This window comes from Zosterops lateralis (assembly GCF_965231275.1).
Source record: "Zosterops lateralis genome assembly, chromosome: 11".
Taxonomy (NCBI): domain Eukaryota; kingdom Metazoa; phylum Chordata; class Aves; order Passeriformes; family Zosteropidae; genus Zosterops; species Zosterops lateralis.
Window position 1 is genome coordinate 21644671 of NC_139771.1, and position 14617 is coordinate 21659287.

A 14617-nucleotide genomic window follows, 5' to 3' on the forward strand; every position below is an offset into this window, starting at 1 on the left:
GCAGGGGGAGGATGCCCCAGGCCCTCAGACCCTCCAGAAAAGGAACCCCCTCCTTCCTTGTTCTGGGCAGAGCTTGTGACTCTCAAGGAGAAGGAAGGGGAAGGTGAAGGTGGGAGGAAAACGCTCTGTGGTGTCCTGAGGATTTCAATCACTCAGCAAAAGTGTGGGGAGCTCACCTGGAGCTCCCACAAAAAAATCCAAGGGATGTCAGGATAGGAAAGGTGCAAAGGGACCCGCTGGTGACAGTGAAGAATCAAAGGACACATTTAAACGCATTTTTCACGTTCATTCTCATCATGAAAGGCCGAAGTCCATCCCCCTCGGGGAGCCCTGTGTCCCCTGCAGTGCCCGTGTCACCCCGTGCCCTGGGGCAGAGCCAGGGCTGGGGCAGGGCTGCTGGGGGGGCACAGCTGCCCTGGGGGGGTTGTTTGGGTGTCCCAGCCTTGCTTCCCTTCATTCCCAGAGCTCCCCCCTTCCGCCAGTCACAGCCAGGAAACTTTATTTACAGTGTTTGTTAAGGATAAACTCCATGCCATGAACGTGCCCCGTGCGCTGCAGAGCGAGAGAACGGCCCTGGGGCCACGGGAGACTCCGTGCGACCTGCGGGGACCCCAGAGCCACACCTGGGGACACGGCGGGAGTGTCCCTGTCAGCCCAGGGAGCCCGGCCCGGATCCTGCACACCCGCCCGGGCAGGAGCTGCTCAGCACAGCCGGCCCAGCCCTGCACATCCTCACTGGCCACGGGCTGCACATCCTCACTGGCCACGGGCTGCAGACAGGCTGGGACACAGCTGTCCCCTTTGAGAGTGGCCCTGCTGCCCCCAGGAGTGCCCTTATCTGTGCCCCACGCAGGGCTGAAGGGCTGGCATGATGCAGGGGCTGCAGGAATGTAAGGCTGCAGAGCTGCAGGGCTTCAGGACTGGCACGGTGCACGGTTGCAGGGCTGGCACGATGCAGGGTTGCAGGGTTGCAGGGCTGCAGGGATGGGGCTGCCCCTGCCCCAAGCGAAGCCAGAGCTCCTGTGCTGAGGGCAGTGCCAGGCTCTGCCACCCTGCAGGATCCTGCAGCAGCTGGAGGGGGGACAGTGCCCAGCCATGTACCAGGGTGAGTCCCCTGTCCCTGTGCCGCAGCAGCCCCTCCATCCCACAGGGCTGCACCGCGCCCACCCCAGAGCTGATGGATCCTTTGTCCCTCCTGGTGGCATCCAGAAGTCACTGCTGTCAGGGCTCGGGGCTCAGGAGCGGCTCCCTGCTCTGTGATCCCAGGCAGCGCTGAAACCTGGACACGGAATTGCTCCCCAGTCCCGTCTCAGTTAAATAAAGCCCTCCGAACATGCTGACAGCCATATATACACCTATTTATCCCCCCTCCTCGGCCGGTCCGGCTCTGGCTCTGCACAGGGGAGCCCTGGAGCAGCACAGCAGGGCCACAAGGCCCCGGCCCGGTGGCCTCACGTCGGGGGCGGCTGCACGAAGCTCCTCTGGCTGGTGCTCCTGCAGCTCAGCACGAAGGAGGACGAGTTGCTCTTCCTGCCCAGGTCACAGCCCGGCCGCGCCTTGAGGTACCGCGTGGAGCAGCAGAGCAGGCGCCGCATCAGGTCGTGGAAGAGGTGCCCGGTGTAGAGCATGTAGATCCAGGGGTTGCAGCAGCTGTTGAGGCTGGCCAGGAGCATGGCGATGATGAACGGGGAGGCTGCGGGACAGGCACAGGGCTCAGGACACAGGACACGGACACGGCGACCCGGGGATGGGCCCGCAGGGACAGCTCGGGAAATGAGAGATGGGGCGAGGGGAGGGGAGGGGAGGGGGAAGGGGAAGGGGAAGGGGAAGGGGAAGGGGAAGGGGAAGGGGAAGGGGAAGGGGAAGGGGAAGGGGAAGGGGAAGGGGAAGGGGAAGGGGAAGGGGAAGGGGAAGGGACTCCGGAGCTGCCCGGGGCACTGAGCAGTTCTGGGGCCAGGCAGAGCCGCTGGCTCATTTCCCCACACCAGTGGCTGATCTGGGACAGGGTCTCCATTCCCAGCCCCTCGGCCTGTGGGACAGGAGGTGTCCCCTCCTCCAGGGCTGTCCCCACCGCCAGCCTGGCCCTTTCCCCGGTGCTCTCCCAGCACCTTTCCCCAGCCATGGATCTTTTCCCCGGTTAATTCTGCCCACGCCTGCTCTGGCAGGAAGGAGAAGGGCCATTCCCACCCCAGGGACTCTGGAGCCCTCGGGGAGGGGGATGTGGCACTGCAGGGCCAGCACATGGAGCTCTGGCTGCTGCTCCCTGTCCCCAGAGCACAGAGTACCCACTGTCCCACCCGAGAGGCTGGATCAGCTCCTCATGGGGACAAGGGGACGGTGGGACTGGCACTGCCATGGCACCAGGACAGGGGGGATGTGCCCTCCATGGAGTGGCTGCAGGTGGAGAGGGAGCCTTTATCCTGCTCTGTGCCCCAGCTCATCTCTTCAGCCCCTGCTCTGTGCCCCAGCTCATCTCTCAGCCCCCTGCCCCTAGAGGATGGACCAGCAGTGAGGATGAACGTGCTTGGTTTGGCTGTTCCCGACCCTTCGTGCCTCTGCAAGAATCCACTGGCAGGTTTTGTGTACCAGTGAAGAAATGTGACAATAAATGCTGGCTTCCAAATTCACCTCTAGCCAAGGGATGCGTAATTCCTGCTCTTGTGATGTCTGCTCCAACTGCTTTTAATTTCGAGCATATGCTAAAAAAGCAATTCCATGTGGAGTGGTTACAAATCCCAGGCACAAGACCTGAAATCCATCACAGTGTTTCTACTCACTTGAAAACACCCAGCCAGGGCTGACTCAGCTCTTCCCTCTCGGCGGGAGGCAAATTGGATTTCAGGGATCTTACTGCAGGTGCAGAGGGTGGATTGCTCCCCTCCCTGCCTGGGGCACCAGGGACCCCCGAGGGCTCTGTGACCAGGCAGCTCTGTCCCTCCAGGCTGGCCCTGTCCCCAGGGGATGTCCCAGAGCAGGGGGCAGAGGTGCAGGCTGTGCCCGAGCAGGGCTCTGGGGGCTCTGCTGCAAACACCCAGTGCAGGACTGGGATGGGATGGGATGGGATGGGATAGGATGGGATGGGATGGGATGGGATGGGATGGGATGGGATGGGATGGGATGGGATGGGATGGGATGGGATGGGATGGGATGGGATGGGATGGGATGGGATGAGGGGCTCCCCAGCTCCCACCCACTGACTGGCCCATTGCTCACAGCCCAGTGTCAGGGCCCCTGCCCTGAGGTGAGGGGACCCACAGAACAGTCGTGGTGTTTCACAGCCCTGCTGGTCCTCACAGGTGCCTTGAGCAGCCCTGACTCTGAGCTCAGAACCCCGGGGGTGTCCCCTGTGAGGTGGGTGCAGCAGGAGCCTCCTTACACCCCACAGCCTGTGGAGGGTCCCTGGTGCTTAAACCAGCCCCTGGATCACAACATGCAGCTCCAACCCACCTCAGAGAGGTTTTGGGGTGTGTGGCCATCTAAGGGGGATCTCTGCTGCCTGGGCAGTCACCCCAGAGCAGCTCACTGGGGTGCAGCTGTGCCCCTGATCCCACTGGGCCCCCTGCCCTCCCTCCCTCCCCTCTGCCCTGCCCGTGGCTGTGCCCACAGGGCTGTGGGGTGAGGAACAGCCACACTCCCTTCCCAACACGGGGTACACCTCTCCTGCACCCCCCATGGCCACAGCACCCAGCCTGGGGAAGGGATCTGGGATCAGGGCAATGGGAATGCTGCAGGCAAAGCCCGTGTGCTCTGCAGGGAGCTCTGACTGTGCTGCCCCCCTCACCCCTCTGGGCAGCCAGCAGGGAGGAGGAGAACCTGGAAGGAAGGGCTGGGGTCTCCCAGCACTTGTGTCCACCCCAGGATTCTTCTCCCCAGGCCATGAAAACCTCCAGGAGCCCTGGCAGAGCTCCCACCCCGGGCTGCAGCCGCGGGTGTGATGGGGTGGGGAGGGTGGGACAGCCAGGAGGGCTGGGGATCACTGGTGCCTTCAAGAAGAGGGAAAAGGGAAAAGGGAAAAGGGAAAAGGGAAAAGGGAAAAGGGAACAGGGGAAAGGGAAAGGGGAAAAGGGAAAAGGGAAAAGGGAAAAGGGAAAAGGGAAAAGGGAACAGGGGAAAGGGAAAGGGGAAAAGGGAAAAGGGAAAAGGGAAAAGGGAAAAGGGAAAAGGGAAAAGTGCTGCAAGGCCCGCTGCACAGGGTGAGCAAGGGAAAGGTTCCCCATGCACCCAGAAGGATTTGGATAGACAAATCCTGTCCATCAGGGGCCAGCAAAGCAGCAGAGGTTTGGGTGCTGCTGAGGGTTGTGTGCTGGGGAGGGAAGGGCAGCCCTAGAGAGTGCAGGATTAAAACACAGCACAGAGGGAAGGCCACTGCTTCCCCCCAGAGCCCAGCTAGGAACTAGAAGTTTTGACCAGCCTGAATAAGCTGAAAAACCCCTGGAGCACCCAGGGAGGAGCATGAGCCACATTCCACTTCTCCTGAAATAAATGGAGCAGAGAGAAGCAGCAGAGGCAAAGCCTGGCTGGGGCTCCCCGGGCAGCCCAGGGCACAGAGGCACAGGGGCTGAGGGACACTGGCTTTTCCACAGGGGAGAGGGCTCGGGAAGGGCAGAGAGCTGGGCTGGGCAGATGTGTCCTGTGAGCTGTGCCCTGTGCCCTGTGCCCTGTGCCCTGCTCTGTACCCTGTGAGCTGCCCTATGAGCTGAGCTGTGCCCTGTCCTGTGTCCTGTGCCCTGCTCTGTGCCCTGTGCCCTGCTCTGTGCCCTGTGCCCTGTGCCCTGTGCCCTGTGCTCTGTGCCCTGTGCCCTGCTCTGTGCCCTGTGCCCTGTGCCCTGTGCCCTGTGCCCTGCTCTGTGCCCTGTGCCCTGTGCCCTGTGCTCTGTGCCCTGTGCTCTGTGCCCTGTGCCCTGTCCTGTGCTCTGTGCCCTGTGCCCTGTGCCCTGTCCTGTGCCCTGTGCCCTGTGCCCTGTGCCCTGTGCCCTGCTCTGTACCCTGTGCCCTGTCCTGTGCCACAGCAGGGCTGCAGAAGCCAGGAGGAAGCAGCTCCTCTCTGTTTCTGGCACCCACAGACTTGGTGCTTCTGTTGAGCCTGGCTCAGCCCACCCAGGGCACTCTCATCCCTGAGTGCACTTTTCTGCCCTTTCTCCCATCTCAGAAAGTCGTGAAGAGTTTTTGTTTGGGGTCTCCCAGGTGGTTCTCCTGTCTGCCAGGGGACACACAGACCTGCCAGGGGACACACAGACCTGCTGGGGGACACACAGACCTGCTGGGGGACACACAGACCTGCCAGGGGACACACAGACTTACCAGGGGACAGCACACACCTGCACAGCCCCAGCCCTGTCACACCCGGGAGGGTGACACTTTCTGTTCTACCTGCAGCCTCAGTGGTGACAGGAGCACCCAGTCCAAATATAAAACACGGCAAATCTGTGACACCACATCTTTAGGAAAAGGTTTTGCTCGTAAATCAGGGGTTTTCTCTGGTATCCTCCAGTCAGAGATAAAGTAACAGCAGCACAGTCCCGGGGTGGATGGAGCGGGAGGAGAGGGAGAAGAGGCCAAGAGCAGAGAGCAAAAAGTCGGTGAGGAAAAAACGATACAAGAAAGGAAAGGAAGTCGGGCTGTGCAGCTTTTTCCTGAGCTCCCACACAACCTGCAGCTCTCCTGAGCTCCCACAGCCCACAGCACATCCCAGCACACAGGGTGGGAACTGAATCTCCAGAGTAGCACCCAGGGACAGGGGACAGCCACCCTGCGGGGCCAGTCACTGCTCAGGGACAGGGGACAGTCACCCTGCAGGGACAGTCACCACCCAGGGACAGTCACCCCATCCGCACTGCCCCCGGAGCCGCAGTGGGCTGCAATTTCCCAGAGCTACGGCAGCCCCTGACCCGGGAAAGCTGAGGCTCAACCTGTCGGGGCTCTCTCCGTGTTCAGGACTTTCCCCCATGTCCCTCCCGCCCACCCCCAGCCCGGAGCAGCTCCTGCCGTGGCTGTCCCGGGCCCTGAGCAGAGCCGGGCCCGGCAGGGTGAGGGAGGGGAGTTGGGGGGGAGCTGGGGGGGGCTGGGGGGGAGCTGGGGGGAGCTGGGGGGGAGCTGGGGGGGAGATGGGGGGAGCTGGGGGGGAGATGGGGGGAGCTGGGGGGGAGCTGGGGGGAAGCTGAGGGGGCTGGGGGGGGAGCTGGGGGGGAGCTGGGGGGACCTGGGGGGAGCTGGGGGGAGATGGGGGGGGGCTGGGGGGAGCTGGGGGGAGCTGGGGGGAGCTGGGGGGAGCTGGGGGGGGCTGGAGGGAGCTGGGGGGAGCTGGGGGGAGCTGGGGGGGGCTGTACCTTCCTGCGGGGCGTTGGTGTCCCACACCGACCACATCTGCACGAAGAAGAAGGGAGTCCAGCACACGATGAAGGCCAGCACGATGATAAAGGTCATTTTGACGGTGCGGATCTTGGCCTGGGAGATGAGCCTGGTGCTGCTGACCCTGGCAAACACCTTCCCCCCGCGGGAGGCCGAGCCCGGCCCCACGCCGGGCCCCTGAGCCGTCTTCAGCTTCACGTTCTGCCAGATCTTGAAGCTGATCAAGCCATAGCAGACGCTCAGCATCAACACGGGGATGATATAGACCATGAGGGTGATCCAGGTAACGTAGGCTTTGGGCCCCCAGGGCTGGATGAAATCCGCCCAACAGTCATAGACGCCGTTGCCCACGTCCCGCAGGGAGAAGATGTGGATCTGGGGGATGCTGACCAGCAGGCACAGCAGCCAGGTGAGCAGCACGGAGGCCCTGTCGGCTCTCCTGTGCAGGGACCTGAGCGGCTGGCAGATGGCCAGGCAGCGGTCCAGGGACATCAGCAGGAGCAGGTAGGTGGAGGCGAACATCCCCACCACCTGCAGGTACTTGATCAGGCGGCAGAGGAAGTCGGGCCCGTAGAACCTGAAGGTGATGTCCCAGATGAGCTGAGGCAGCACCTGGAAGACGGCCACGACCAGGTCAGCGATGCTCAGGTGCTTCATGAAGAAATACATGCGGGAGGGCTTGTGGCGGGTGGTGTGGATGGCCAGCAGCACGCACAGGTTCCCGCTCAGCGCCAGGAACAGGATCAGGCACAGCACCGTCACCTCCACCTTGGCCATGTCCTCGTTCCTCTTCAGGGGGTCGGCGCTGCTGTTCCTGCTCAGGTTCTGCAGCCTCAGGCTGCCGTTCCCCAGGGAGCTGTTGATGGTCCAGGTGCTGCTCCCGGCCAGGTACAGCTTCTCCATGGCCAGCGCCGGCCCGCATCGGGCTGGGCACCGGGGGGCAGGGGAGGGCAGGGAGAGGGCACAGAGCGGGCACAGAGCAGGCAGAGGGGCAGGGAGCGGGCAGGGTGAGGGCAGAGAGTGGGCAGAGAGCGGGCAGAGCGGGCACAGAGCAGGCAGAGCGGGCAGGGAGCGGGCAGAGCCCTTAGCGATGCGCTCCTGTGCGGCAGCCGGGAGTCCCCGCCGCTCTCTCTCGGTGTCTCCTCTGCTCTCGCTGTTCCCCGCTCCGTGTCCCGCTCCGTCCCCTCCCGCCGCTCTCTGTGCCCGTCCCTGTCCCGGTGTCCCGGCGGCGGCTCCTCCCCGTCCCCCGGGCGGTCACTCCGCGTCTCCTCCGGCCGCTGCCCCTCCACGAGCCCCGAGCGGGGCCGGGCGAGGCGGGGGCGGCGGGAGAGGCGGGTCCCGTCCCTGCCCCTCGGGGCCCGCCCGCGGCCACTGCCCCGCACCGGACCCGGGCCCGCCCCAGCATCTTCCCCGCGCCCGGAGCGCTCCCCAGCCCCGGTTCCCCAGCCCCGGTTACCCATCCCCTGTTCCCCATCCCCGGTTACCCCAGCCCCGGTTCCCCATCCCCGGTTACCCATCCCCGGTTCCCCAGCCCCGGTTACCCATCCCCGGTTCCCCAGCCCCGGTTACCCCAGCCCCGATTCCCCATCCCCGGTTACCCCAGCCCCGATTCCCCATCCCCGGTTCCCCAGCCCCGGTTACCCATCCCCGGTTCCCCAGCCCCGGTTACCCCAGCCCCGGTTCCCCATCCCCGGTTACCCCAGCCCCGGTTCCCCAGCCCCGGTTCCCCCAGTCTCGGTTCCCCATCCCCAGTTCCCCCAGTCTCGGTTCCCCAGCCCCGATTCCCCATCCCCTGTTCCCCATCCCCGATTCCCCAGCCCCGATTCCCCATCCCCGATTCCCCATCCCCTGTTCCCCATCCCCGGTTCCCCATCCCCGGTTCCCCAGCCCCGGTTCCCCAGCCCCGGCTCCCCCAGCCCCGGGTCCTCCGGCAGGACCCCCAGGAAAGGACCCCCGTGGACACCAGCCCGGCCTCGCCAAGGAACAGGCTCCGGTCACTTGGCAGTTCACACACCCACACCCCCAGTTTACACTTCCCTCTTCTTCAGGAGGAATTATTTCTATAAAAGAAGGAGCAGTAGTTTTGAGCGATACTGGTGATTTGTCACCAGCTCATCAGCACTACTCAATGGTTGTCCCCATTTTCAGGGGATCCCTTGGAGGATCCAGAACCCAAAAGTGCAGGCGGGATGTTCAGCAGAGCACAGAACCCTCCCAGCTCCCCCAGCCCAGCCCAGCAGCCCCAAAGGCCCCCAGCACCACCACCCTCTGCTCCCCATCCCAAACCCTCCCAGCCCAGCCTTAGGCCCTGAACAAACATCCCTGCAGCTATTTTTAAAGACTTTTGAGAAGCTTTAGTCCACGCAAGACGCAGAAATGTTAAATACTTTGGCACGTTCTTCCCTCCAGGGTTCACGTTATTCCTCCTTCAGGCACTAAAGCTGCTGTGGGAATGGCTGTGGAGTGCAGCTCACCATGTGCAAAGTTTTTGTTGTTGTTCTGCTGCTTTGGGGAGAGCTCTGGGAGTGAAATCCTGGCTCCAAGTGGAGGCAAGGAAGGGTTTGCCCTTGGCTTCTCTTCTGCTCAGCCCCTTGGGCACCTTGCAGGCACTGAGGGATGTCCTTGGGGACTCAGGTGTGGCAGCAGCACCCCTGAGATGGTGCCCGAGGTGGGGCAGAGCAGCCCCTGCTCCTCTCTGGCCTTGGCTGAGGTGTCACTGATGGCTGACCCTAACCCTAACCCCAACCCAGGGCCCCCCGTGCAGCCCCTGGCAGCTGGGCACCTCCAGGAGTGGGGTGCATTTGATATCTGCCCCAGTGCTCAGCTGGGGAGGAGCTGTGCCAGGAGTGACCCTGTTTGTCCCCATGCCCATGGCACACTGTCCCCATGCCCATGGCACACTGTCTGTCCCCATACCAATGGCACACTGTCCCCATGCCCATGGCACACTGTCCCATGCCAATGGCACACTGTCCCCATGCCAATGGCACACTGTCTGTCCCCATGCCCATGGCACACTGTCCCCATGCCAATGGCACACTGTCTGTCCCCATGCCAATGGCACACTGTCCCCATGCCCATGGCACACTGTCCCATGCCAATGGCACACTATCTGTCCCCATGCCAATGGCACACTGTCCCCATGCCAATGGCACACTGTCTGTCCCCATGCCAATGGCACACTGTCCCCATGCCCATGGCACACTGTCCCCATGCCAATGGCACACTGTCCCCATGCCAATGGCACACTGTGTGTCCCCATGCCAATGGCACACTGTCTGTCCCCATGCCAAGGGCACACTGTCTGTCCCCATGCCAATGGCACACTGTGTGTCCCCGTGCCAATGGCACACTGTCCCCATGCCAATGGCACACTGTGTGTCCCCGTGCCAATGGCACACTGTCCCCATGCCAATGGCACACTGTGTGTCCCCATGCCAAGGGCACACTGTCTGTCCTCATGCCAAGGGCACACTGTCCCCATGCCAATGGCACACTGTCCCCATCCAATGGCACACCGTCTGTCCCCGTGCCAATGGCACACTGTGTGTCCCCATGCCAATGCCCCTCTGCTCCCAGGCCACATTCCCTGCCACACTCAGGAGTGCAGGAGCAGCTCAGTGAGGATCACACACCTGGGGGCTGGGATTTGGGATTTGGGTGGGCTCAGGGTAACCTCCAGCTCCTGGTGATCCTGTCGGGGCTGGGCACTGGCCCCCAACAGCCAGAGGTGCTCGTGGCCCCCCACAGCCCCCCAGGCCTTACTCAGGCAAAGCTGCAGCTGCTCCACCACTCAAACCCAAACATAAGGGATTTTGAAGCAAAGAATCCTGTGAGAATCAAAGGGTTTTCTGAGTCATCCCCCCTACTTCTTCCAGCTTTAAATGTTCAGGGATGCCATAGAGCTGGAAACATTTTTATTTTAAAAATACATGCTTTGGGATAATCAAAAGCACAAACACTAAATAAAGCTAAATTTAATTGCAATTCGGTTTACTGCTGGATCTGAAATAGCTGTTTTTCCAATAGCTATGTGGAATCACAACTTTATGGTCCCCAGGATAGAAGAGGTCTGGCAGGATGTCAAGCCCAGGCCACAGCTTTGCAGATGGAGCTGCAGCAGCCCATGAAGCTGTGCATGGCTGCAGCTCTGCAGGCTGGGGAGGCAGGACATGGCACCTGCCTGCTCCTGCATGGCAATTCCTCTTCATCCTAGAATTTTTTTCCTAGTCCTCACCTCTTGCACTCAGCCTACAGGAAGCTGGTAAATCTAAAACCACAGAGAGGAGCAGAGGAGGCAGAGAAGCTGACCTGTGTGGGCAGGCAAAGGGAGAAGGGAGGATCCACTTGGATGCTGCAGTCTGGAATTCTATGAAGTGTTAACAGCAGAAGGAGAATTTACACGAGTTCATGCACATATCAAGATAATTTCTTCTTTTCTCTTTGCCTGGTTTATCTGGGAACACACTAAACTCACTCAGTGTTAGAGAACCTCTCACATCATGTCCCTGAAAGGTTTATGGGGTTCAAACCATTTCCTTTGAATCCCCAACTCACTGAAACCCCTCGGCCTCTGCCCCCATGGCCTCCAGCCCACACCAGCACGGGAGCCTGACTCAGGCTCATCCAGCTTTGGGATCCTGGAAAAAGAGGCTGAATTTCCTGGCGTTAAACCAGTTCACATTTCCATCCCTGGCACTCCACGTGAAGCCCAAGCCTCCGCAGACACATCCCAGAGCACACTGGGATGCACCTCCTGCCCCGGGGTGAGCCCTGGCATAGAGCAGCAGGGCTCTGATCAAATCAACCAGCTCAAACCCATTTAGACCAGAGCAGGCTATGGATCCTGCTGATCCTATCACCCGGGCTGATCCTGTCATGCAGACAGTCCTGCTCAGGCTGGGCAGAGCCCCCCAGGGCAGATGTCTGTGGTTTCTGTAGGGAAATCCCCCCTGCCCATGGCACACAGGCCACTCTGCCCAGCAGAGGTGACAGAGGCTCTACCCAGACACCTCCCCGAGGAGCCAGGTCTGTGCAGGGCTCCCAAGGACACTGTTCGTGCTAAAATGTTCCTTCCTTCATCCCATTCTGGCCTCAGAGCCCATAAAACCAATGGAGCCTGCCCAGACCCTGGGAGTAACAAGTTGGGATAATAAAGTTGAAATATGTGTCCGTGTGGTTTTTAACAAGAAGGCTACAGGTTCAAACTGCTGGAGATGATGCAATAATTTCACCACTTTTGGAGGGATTACTACATTTGTGTGTGACTTCAAACTGTTCATTGCAGTGCCCTCAAGTCTCACCACCATCCAGAAGGAATGAAAAGCAAAGCAGAGCCCTGGGGCTGTACCTGTGGCACTGGGATTCACACCTGCAGCAGTCACAGGTGTTATGGGACCTGCACACCCAAGTGACATACTGAGCATCACCTCTGGGATCTGGGATATCAACAAACCCTTTCCACAGGCAGAGGAATGGATGACCCAGTCAGTGCCAGGCACAGCACTGCCTGCAACCCCTGCACACACACTGATGTTTCTGTCCAGTAAAGTGAGGCACTTTTCTATTTGAACCAAATACAAATAGCAAGATCTATCTGAGATTTTGTCAGGTAAAGATAGAAGAGCCAGAACAAAGCCAGAGTATATTCTGTTTTAGTATATATTCATGTGCAAATTCTACATTTATTTGCATATGTATATAAAGGGAAGTGAATCGAGTTTGGTGCTCATCACTACAACAAAATCTTAGTTTTCCAAGTGATCTGAAGGAGGCTGCAGTGCTCAGGATAATTCAGCTTCTATGTGTGAGTACCTAAGATGTGTCTGGGAATGCCCACAGGTGAGGGTGTTTCCACACAGCCCCATTTCTCTCCCACCCAGTACCTGCAATGGAACTCACAGTCCAGCCTCCTGTGGGGCCAAATAATTACCCACAGCAGTGAGCCTTCACTACAAAAATGAAGCCCAGCTACATTTAGACAAACTTTTCTGCCTCACTAATTACTTCCCATTTGCAGTAATGTGTTTACCTTCTCCTTCCTGCAGCTGGTAATTCATCCTCTCCTTTATTTAATTCCAGGTGGTTGTTTTGGACCCAACTCACCAATTTGTCCAAATCATTTTGAATTCAGGCTCTCTGGCTCCTCTGATGCCAGGTGGGACAGAACCATGATTATTCTTTGCCCTGGGCAGCAGATCCTGGTGTTGGTCTTGCCCAGCAGGTCACCGTGATCCATCTTCAATTCCTGTTTGTGAGTGAGGTGTTCCAATTCCAGACTAGCTGCTCTCTACCAAAGCAGACCCTCCTTCAAACAAAAGACTTTGTATTTTTAGCTCCTGCCAGCAAACACAGCACCCTTGGAGAGCCCCTGACACCTGTGTGTCCCCAGGTTCATCCCAGGGGGGCTGAGCCCATCCCTGGTGTCCTGAGCTGGCACTGCCCAGCCCTGGCTGCCAGGGAACCTCTGCAGCCCAGGCAGAGCCTGCCCTGAGCCCTGTGACAGTGACAGCTCACCGTGTGACAGCTCACTCGAGGGGAAGGCTGCAAACAGGGCAGCACCTCCCCGGAGCAGGCACGAACAGGTACCACAGCCTGGCCAAATCCCCTTTGCCTTCAAAGCATTCCAACAGAAACTCCCCAATCTCTGCAAAGCCAAACAAAAGCTGTCCCCTCACCCCAAACTCCTGGTGGAGCCCCAGCTGCTCATGTCAGAGGGTACAGGCAGTGGGGCCAGCAGGGAGGGCCATGTCCAGCAGGGTGACTCTGCTCCTCCTCTCCCCCATTCCCAGATCTCTGCCTTTCTCACGGCTCCGCTGCCGGGCTGGGGGAACAGGACATTTTTACTTCTTGATTATTTTGTTTCCACTTTAACCCGTCTTTCCCTGCCTGAGGGGATGGCTCCATGACTAAATTAATTTCCTCCTGAATGGATTCCCTGCCCAAAGCTTTCCAGTGGCAGCCCAGCCCAGCACCACCCTGGCTGCCAGCACCAGTCCCCTGGGGAGCTTCTGCCCTGCTCCCAATTCTCCAGGGAGTCACAGTCATCGGGAATCTGCCTCAGACCCACCGGGAATTGCTGCAGAGGCTGCACCCACAGCAGGGGGGATGGAGGGTCCCTGGGACTCACAGCCCTGCACTGCCCAACCAGCATCAGCTGCAGGTGATGTGCCCAACAAACATCGGTGACCATCAGCCCAGTGGAAAGGTGTCAGAGGATGCAGTGACACTGTGATTACCCACCCAGAGAACACAAGGGTGGGGTTTTCCCCCTCGATGGGGCCATGCTCAGCCCCAGCAGAAGCCTGTGCCTTGCCAAGGTCAGCTCTGCTCCTGTGGCCCTGACCTGTGCCCCCAGCCCGGCTGCTCCCCCTTGTCCCCAGACTCAGTGACGGAGGAGCAGAGCTGCCCAGGGGAGCAGGGGACAGCACAGCGTGGGGAGGACACTGTGTTTCCTCCTCTGTTGTTTTTTCCCTTACGTTACGCAGTTCCTGTGAATCTCGGGTTGGTGAGATGTGCAGCAAGAGTCATTTATGGCACCCAAGGGAGCAGCAGCCACTCCTGGCAAAGGCTGGACCTGGCAGCACCCTGGGGCTGGGGCTGGCCCTGGGCCTGGCAGGAGAGACTGGATCCTGCGCAGGCATTCACTCCATCAGGGTGGGAATGAGGCATCAGACCATCAAACCCCATTTTCCCCTAAGCCTCCACATTGCCCAGTGTGTGCAGCCTCCCCCTGCACCTCGGCCGCCGTGCCTGAGCCCACTCAGGTTTGCCACTCCACAAATGGCACTGCCCTTCTCTGGCACCAACCCACAGCCCCCTGCCAAAGGAGGGAAACACCTCCATCCCAGACAATGGTCACCAGTTTGGACTTTAAATGGTGATGACAACAATAAATGATACAAAAAAAACCTAATCTTGACAGGGTGTCAGCAAACCAGTCTAAGTCCTGCCTGGATTTAATGTGTCAGCTGCTCTCTCCCTTCTCCTGCCCCATGGAATTGCCACAGTTCCCATGGCAGTTCCAGTTTCCATTTCCAATGGAAATGTCAGTACCTGCAGCCACAGCAGCCCTGGTGTCCCCACACCACTGCCCTCCCTCACAACAGCAGCTGCTTTGCAAGAGCCTGGAGAAAGCCTTTTATGATACTAATTTACAATATTATTACCATTCACTGGCCAACTGTGACCATTCCAATGCCTGATGTGAGTTGCTGTGACAAAAAGGCAGCCCTAAAGCAGACATCAATAATTATTGTCTTTCAAAAGG

The 14617-nt window shown here is 59.8% G+C and overlaps 1 protein-coding gene across 1 annotated transcript; it reads right to left on the bottom strand.

Annotated features, from left to right (window-relative positions):
- Positions 1 to 1451: 1451 nt before the first annotated feature.
- OXTR (oxytocin receptor) lies at positions 1452 to 7251 on the bottom strand (the record flags this gene model as incomplete). The annotated part of the gene is made up of 2 exons (XM_083869851.1): positions 1452 to 1693; positions 6327 to 7251. The coding sequence occupies 2 exons, from the start codon at positions 7249 to 7251 to the stop codon at positions 1452 to 1454; spliced, it is 1167 nt and encodes a 388-aa protein (XP_083725977.1).
- Positions 7252 to 14617: the final 7366 nt, after the last annotated feature.